General features: G+C 45.9%; 1 protein-coding gene across 1 annotated transcript in view; it reads left to right on the forward strand.

Annotated features, from left to right (window-relative positions):
- Nucleotides 1-7,979, forward strand: part of EP400 (E1A binding protein p400) — a 132,272-nt gene that overhangs the window by 115,349 nt on the left and 8,944 nt on the right. The window contains exons 48-51 of the mRNA XM_023514943.1: nucleotides 350-568; nucleotides 1,830-2,025; nucleotides 2,365-2,489; nucleotides 4,061-4,207. Of these exons, the coding sequence (XP_023370711.1) occupies nucleotides 350-568; nucleotides 1,830-2,025; nucleotides 2,365-2,489; nucleotides 4,061-4,207 (687 nt within the window). The remainder of the gene's footprint in view (nucleotides 1-349; nucleotides 569-1,829; nucleotides 2,026-2,364; nucleotides 2,490-4,060; nucleotides 4,208-7,979) is intronic.

Below are 7,979 nucleotides of genomic sequence, written 5' to 3' on the forward strand. Positions count from 1 at the left end.
AGCCAACTACAGAGTCAAGCCTGTAGTCCCAGCTACTTGGAGGAGACTGAGGCAAGAGAATTGCTTGAGCCCAAGAGTTTGAGGTTGCTATGAGACTGTGACACCATGGCACTCTACAGAGGGCGACATAATGAGACTCTGTCTCAAAAAAAAAAAAAAGAGAAATCTAATTTTTAATAAATGAACCCTTAAAAGCATGGGAAGCTAGGTGTGGCTTGCACACCACATATGGGCAGGTACTCACTTTGGTGTGTAATGGACAGTAGGGGAGTGGCTTAAAGTCGAGGTGCCTGGTTTAAGGATGGGACACAGTCGATGTTGAAGAGAAGATCCTCTGTTTGGGCTTTAGGACCATCTCATCAAAATGCAGAAGCAGAAACTGCAGCTGCCTCCGCAGCCCCCACCGCCACAGGCCCAGCCAGGGCCCCCGCAGCCAACAGCGCAGGTGCAAGTGCAGCCCCCGCAGCCCCCGCAGCAGCAGAGCCCCCAGCTCACCACGGTCACAGCCCCACGGCCCGGAGCCCTGCTCACGGGCACCACCGTAGCCAACCTCCAAGTGGCCCGGCTTGTAAGTTCCCATTTATACATTTGTTTTCCAAAAGCAAAGTCTCTTTACGTCTTAATTGAACTGTTACTGCTTGCCCAGGAGCATGTGAGGTGTCATGGCCAACTAATAAGTGAAGCATGGAGACTAGCCATGGTGGCTTACACCTTACATCCCAGGAATTTGGGAGGCTGAGGCACTGAGGCAGAAGCATTACTTGAGGTCCGGAGTTCACGTGACCAGCCTGAGCAACATAGTGTGACTCGACCTCTATAAAAAAAACACAAAAGCACAAGCCAGGCGTGGACTACACTCCTATAGTCCCAGCTACTTGGGAGGCTGAAGCAGGAGGATTGCTTGAGTCAAGCAGTTTGAGGTTGCTGTGAGCTATGATGCTACGGCACTCAACCCAGAGTGACAGAATGAGACTCTGTCTCAAAAGTAAATAAATAAAAGGAATAGACCTTGTTTTAGGAATGTTAGAAGAAATTAAATATCTATTACCAAGAAGTTCATTAAATAAATTATAGAGCCAACAATGAATCTTAAGCAACTTTGGGAAGTGATTATTGTAAAAGGAAGACAAAATATAGTTTATCCCATTTTTACATTTTTTTATGGCAAGCCACACAGAGGTGAATGATGGCCAAAAGCTAAATAACAGTTTTAATGTTCATATATAGGGTCACTCCAGGGGTATGGTTGATTTTTAATTTCCTCTTTCTGTTTTCTTAGGTAATCTCAGTTTCTTTGTATATAACAATAGACCTATTTTCATTTCCCTTTTAAAAAAATGTAATTTAAGAAAAAAATCCTTGGCAGTCGTGTCCTCAATAAGTAGGAGGTAGCACCATCCCTTGGGGGACTTGCAGACAGGAATTTGGGCAGTAGTTTTGGCGGGAGGGTAGCTCTCCTGTGGAGGTTGAGGGGATAGCCAGGAGCCTCTGTAGGAAGCAGGATGGGATCTGCTCTCTGAAGAGGCACATCTCTGACACTCCCATCTGAGCATCTGAGCCAGTGGCAGCACCATGCACTCACCTGCAGGTCTTGCTCTCACTCCGCCTGGTCGTTGGTGGCAGGTTCAGTCATGAGTTAGTCTGCAACCTGTCCCTGTTGCGTGGTGGTGGCCCAGACTGCACATCACTCACTTCCCTCTAGTCCCATGCCTCTTTTGATTTTGTTAATCTTTGTAAATTTTCTCATGGCTTGACCTTGTGGAGAAATGTTTGGAAAAACATACAATATCCTGAATTTCTCTGGACTCTCCATTATTTCTGTTGTTTAGACCCGGGTTCCCACTTCTCAGCTGCAGGCGCAAGGGCAGATGCAATCCCAGGCACCCCAGCCTGCACAGGTGGCCTTGGCAAAGCCTCCCGTCGTGTCTGTCCCGGCAGCTGTGGTCTCCTCACCGGGGGTCACAACCCTACCCATGAACGTCGCGGGGATCAGCGTGGCCATTGGGCAGCCACAGAAAACAGCAGGTGCCTGTCCCCCTACCTCATCACATCCTCGTGAGCTTCTCAGCCCCACCTTGTGCATGTATTCCATGTCATCATGTATTTCCCAAGTTTCTAGGGTTTCTAAGTACATGTTTTGGTCCTAAAGTTAGCCATTAAAATTCAGAAATTTCCATATTTTTATTTAAATGTAATTTTTGAACCCAGAAACCTCATTAGGTATATTTGAGGTGGGTTTGGCTCTATATAATTCATACTTGATAGTTTCTATACAGAGGTGAGTCCTTCTAAATAGACCTAGTATGAGCCATGGGCTCCTTTCCTGCATGGAGCTAGTGACTGATGCTGCCTTGGTGTCCGCAGGGCAGACGGTGGTGGCCCAGCCTGTGCACGTGCAGCAGCTCCTGAAGCTAAAGCAGCAGGCCGTCCAGCAGCAGAAGGCCATCCAGCCACAGGTCGCCCAGGGCCCGACGGCTGTGCAGCAGAAGGTACAGGGATCTCCACAGACCCCATGGTGTGCACTCAGGTTTCTGAGTGTGGCTTCAAGGCATACTTACCGATATGGTCGTTGTCGTTAGTTTTTTTGCTTCCTTTTAAAATTTGATACCACAGTCTGAGAACAAGGCCTGGAAGATCTGGTGTTGAGAGGTTGAGTGGGCACAGGTGGGTCGCCTGCCTGGACCTTTGGTGAACAGAGGTTAGGATTGCAGGCCTCGGTCCAAAGGGCTCAGGGGAGCAGATGCAGCCCATGGTGAACCTTGAACTGGACTCCTAATCAAGGGATGGGAATGCTGCTCATCTGTCTCCAAACGAAGAGCCTGACAGAGAATAGCCGATGCCTGTGTGTGGAAGGCGGGGGGGAAGGTGGTAGTTTGCAGGGATAAGGGCCTGGCAAAGGCAGCTGGTGCAGAGGGTACTATAGACAGCTCACATCCCTGCTGAGATGTCAGGTCCACTCAGAGCTAGTTCTGCATTTAGGGGCATGAGGGAGGTGCTGCTGTGCCAAGTCTCTGCCTCTAGGACTTCCCCTTGTGATACCTGTCTTGTCGTGTCCAGCCCTGGACTCGGTTAGCTCCAGATGGTTGAGTGTCAGCCCTCTTGCTGTGGGCACAACTGTACTGCTTTCTGGGCTGGCACTGGAGTGTGGGTTCTGATACAGCCATGGCAGTCAGTGTGGTGCCAGCTGCCCTTGCTGTTCCCTCCCTATGGGGGGAGCACCAAGAGGACATGATCCTGGGAGGGGCAGGATTGTTAGGAGCCAGAGGACAGATGTGCTTACGGTCATGCCACCAGCTCCACCAGGGCTGCCTGTGTCTCGTAAACATGTTGTTTTCCTCATTCGGGACAGTGGCTGCCTCAGGGAAGCATGTGCCCTTTAGGTCAAGGACATTGTCCCTGTTTACCTTTGGGGGCATCCTCTCCTGTGTGGACGGGCCTGTGAAAGGAAGCAGTGCCCAGGTCACCTCTCTAGTTCTTTCAGCAGCCCCAGGGCTTGAGAACTGCACAGATGGTCAGGCCTATGGGCTTGGGCTGTGGAGATATGTGTCCAGAGAGCTAATCTGTGCTTTCACAGGACTAGAAGGAAAACTTTTTAGACTTTAAAAAATCTCATTTTTATATAGCTATGGCTTATAAAATAGATGCATGAACCACATGTGTGCCTGGCCTTCTAGCATAGCACCCACTTCAGTTTTCCTGGTAGAGAAAACTAGAAATTAGATTTAATAACAAACATTGTGCATATTGGTTTGTTAACCCTTATGTTAAATATTTCCTGGTGTCTGCCAAATTCTTTAATCAGATTTGAGAGATTGTGACCCAGTTTGGTTGTCTACTGAGCAGACCCACCCAGGTGCTGAGAAGGGCATTAGGATAAACCCCATACCCTGGCATGATGAGGGAACTCTCTAAGGAGCTAGTCAAGGGGAGCCCCAGTATGTGAAGGCTACAGTGCTATCCTGGAGGCCTGCGTACAGGTTCTGGGGTTCCCCACCCTGAGGGGTTTTGAACTGGGCACGATTGTTACCTGGCTCTAACCCTTGGCTTCTCTTTTCCTCAGATAACTGCACAGCAGATTGCTGCTCAGGGCCCTCAGCAGAAGGTCACCTATGCCACCCAGCCAGCCCTTAAAACTCAATTTCTAACCACACCCATCTCCCAGGCCCAGAAACTGGCAGGAACACAGCAAGTGCAGACCCAAATCCAGGTGAGCACAGCATGGTTGGAGTGAAGGGGAATCAGGTGTTACAAGGTGGGATATAGCACGTGAGGGGCAGGAGCGAGCCTTGAAAAATGACAAAACTGCTGTGTACACTGCCCAGGCTGAGAATGCCCATCTCCATCGAGGTGGCTGGGATCCCCTGGCTTTCCTTGCAGTTTTACCATCACATACCACTGCATGGCAGATGTCCAGCTCAACTAGGTGTTAGGAAAGTCTTAAGATAAGACTGTGTAGTGTGTGCCAAGTGGCCTCTCTTTGGGAATGTGCTTTGGAGAACCATCTGGGGCTTCATACATTCCATTGCTAAGTGAGTGACACCTCTGAGCAGTGGGTGCTGTTTACCTCTCTCAGTGCAGGGGTGCAGGAGTGTATGGGGTACAAGTGCATGTTCAGTGGTTTTCCGGGTGCTTGTTAGAGTGCTCTGGTTTGGGGTCTCCCCCTGGTGTGCATTTGTGCTTCTCTAGTAACTGAGACATTCTGTCTTCCCCTATTTTTGACCACCTAGTGTCCTCTTCTGTTAAGTTCCTATTCAAGTCTGCTACTGATTTTGTTTCTACCTCCTAGATGTCTTCAGCTGGGGAGCTGTGATGAGCTGTGGCTCATCCTCTCACTTGATGGTACCTTTTGATGAATGGAATTTCTTGATTTTCTTAATATGTCAGTCTTTTCATTTCTGGATAGAGCTTTTTATGTCTTGCTTAAGAGATCCTTCCCAAAGGTTACAGAGTTAGCTTCTTGTATCTTCTTAAAAGCTTTTAAATTTTACTTTCTCATTTAGGTCTTTAGATCTCTTGGAATTGGTTTTTGCATATGATATAAAAATAGGAATTCAATTTAATTTGCCATATGAATAACCTGTTGTTTTAAACCCTGTTAAAAGTCCATTCTTTCCTCCAGTGATCACATGGGTTCTGTTTGGGGCTCTGTGTCAGCCCCGCCATCTCTGTGTTGTGCTAGTCTGTGCCACCACATCCTAACCACCCTGGCATGGCAGCCACACCTGGTCCTGGGAGGCATGTACCCCACCAACCCCTTCTGCAGGGATGTCTTGGCTGATCTTGTCTTTGCACATTCATGTTAATTTTAGGGTCAGCTCACTGAGTTTATACACAACAGTTGAAATTGTTGGAGTTTTTATTAGAATTTATTTATTCTGTACATCAGTTTGGGGAGAGCTCATATCTTTACAGTCTTGGCATTGGATTTTCCAGCATGATACATCTTGTGTTACTTGAATCTTTAATGCCTTTTTTGTTGAGACAGAGTCTCACTCTGTTGCCTAGGCTAGAGTGTTGTGGCCTCAGCCTAGCTCACAGCAACCTCAAACTCTTGACTTCAAGCAATCCACCTGTCTCAACCTCCCGAGTAACTGGGACTACAGGTGCTCACCATGACACCTAGCTAATTTTTCTATTTTTAGCAGAAATGGGGTCTCACTCTGGCTGGTCTTGAACTCCTGAACTCAAGCAGTCCACTTGCCTAAGCTTCCCAGAATGTTAGGATTATAGGCATGAGTCACAGTACCTGGCCTTTTAATGTCTTTTGATTAAGCTTTCTAATTTTTTCTGTAAAAGTCTTGTAGATTGTGTTAAATTTATGTTTATGTAATCAGTGTTTTCTAATGCTTTTGTAAATAGTAAATTTTAACTTTCCATTTTCTGTCTGTAGTGGTTGTACGTTTTTGCACATTGATTTTTTAAATTTTTGGTAACCTTGAGATTCTTGCTTGAATAGTTTACCTGTAGGGTGTTTTTTGTTTTTGTTTTTTTTTTTTGCATTTTCTTCATATGCAGTCATGTCACCTGCAAATGATGGCAGAGTGCTTCTTTAGTTTTCATCCTCATAACTTTTCTCTTTCTTGCCTCATTGTGTTGTCTGGGACCCTCTGTGCAATGATGCGTAGAAGTGGTCAGACAATGCTTAATTACATCCCTGTGAAGTGTGATGTTTGCTCTAAGTGTTTTTGTTTTAATCACCCTTCATTAGAATAAGAAAATTCTGTTCTAGTTTGCTAGAAGTTTTTGTTTATTTTTGTTGTGGTGTTTTTTTGTCTTGTTTAGAAGACATCTGTGCATACTCCCTCACTTTCTTCCTGGCTGTCTCCTTCAGCCCTGAGACTTTAGAGCCTGCATAGGGGTTAATGGTGCCCAAATTCACATCTGTAGCTGGTCACTGTCCCAAATCTCAGGTTTTTAATCCTAGCCGCATGAGGACAGTTCCATGGAGAGGTCTGATCCCTCAGGCCTCAGGTGTGCACACCTAAACTGCTTCTGAAGTCTTCCTGCTTAGGTAAGGGAGCTTAGTCTCCGCAGACCATTGGCCTTTCTTGGGAACTCTGTCTCACACTCCAGCCCATTGGCAATTCTGTAGGCTTAGCTTCCAGAATACTTCCTGTTGCCACTGCCAGCACCTCACCCACTCCCCTTCCCCTGGGTGTTGCTGTCCCTCTCTTCTTCTTCCAGTACCCACCCCCCAGCACACTCCACTGCTCTCTCTCATCTGCATACCGCCTGCTCAGTGCTTTGTGCTCAGGGAGGCTTCTCAGCTGTCCTCTAAGCCTCATTCCTAGACCCCTTCCTGCTCTCTTTGTTTCCATAATGTCACCTTCAGCAAACACTGTATATTTGTTTACTTTGTTTAGGTGTTACTACCTCCTCCTCCCTAAAGCACACTATGGGCTCAGGGATGCCCAGTGGCTGGCAGCGTGGTGGATATGTGGAGTGTGAATTTCATCTGGGGTTTTCTCCAGGTCCTATGGGTGTTGTGAATGGGTCACCGTAATGGAACTTCCCAGTGCTGACTCACTCTTGCGTTTAGGGTGGCTACTGGCCCTTGGTGCTTGTCCTTCCCGTGCTCTGGTGAGCTTAGCTTACTGGTATTCTGCTCGCTTACATCCTGGTTCCTGGCTATGCTGCCTCTCACTTTATTCCTGTGTGATGCTTCCCTTATTGGGAGTTTTTACTTCTTTCCTTTCACTTTTGAGTTTAGTTTGCTGTCTTTTTTCTAACTTAAGATGGAGTACCAATTGACCTCATTGCATAATATTTCTTACTTGGTTTTCCTTCAGTCCTAAATATTTTTGAATTTCCATTTTGATATTTTTTTTTGCTGCCTGGGTTTTTATTAGAAGTCCTTATTAATTTCCAGGTGAGGTTTTATAGTTATCTTTTATTACTGACTTTTGAAAAGTCATCACTGTATTTATTGTCAGAGGATGAGGTCTGAACAATTTCAGTCTTTGTGTTTTGAAACTTGCCTTATGATCCAAGTTTAAATCAGTTTTTATAAATGTTCTGTGTCCTTCCAAAGCAGTCTGCAGTGAAAGGATTATTTCATTATGATGGAGTCAAATCTATTATTTGTGTTATTTTACTATGTTACTAGTTACTGGGAGAGGTGTCTTTAAATCTTCCAGTGTGATTATGCATCTGTTTCTTCTTACACTTCTTTCTAGTTTAGTTTATACGGAGGGTGCCAAAAAATTGTGTACACATTTTGAGTGATGTTATCAATATATTACTTTTCATAGTTGATTTGACAGATCACTTAAATGTGTATACATATTTTTGGATTAGCTACGTGTAAGTTTACATTTTTGAATTTTGTTATTTTGAAGCAACCTTCATTATCTTCACTGACATCTTTGTTGTGTAGCCTATTATGAAAGTTCCACCCATCTTCTGTTAGAATTTTCAGGTATGGGCCCGGCGCCTCTGGCTCAAGTGGCTAAGGTGCCAGCCACATACACCTAAGGTGG

This window comes from Otolemur garnettii, unplaced genomic scaffold, assembly GCF_000181295.1.
Source record: "Otolemur garnettii isolate 467f Iridium unplaced genomic scaffold, OtoGar3 scaffold00062, whole genome shotgun sequence".
NCBI lineage: Eukaryota > Metazoa > Chordata > Mammalia > Primates > Galagidae > Otolemur > Otolemur garnettii.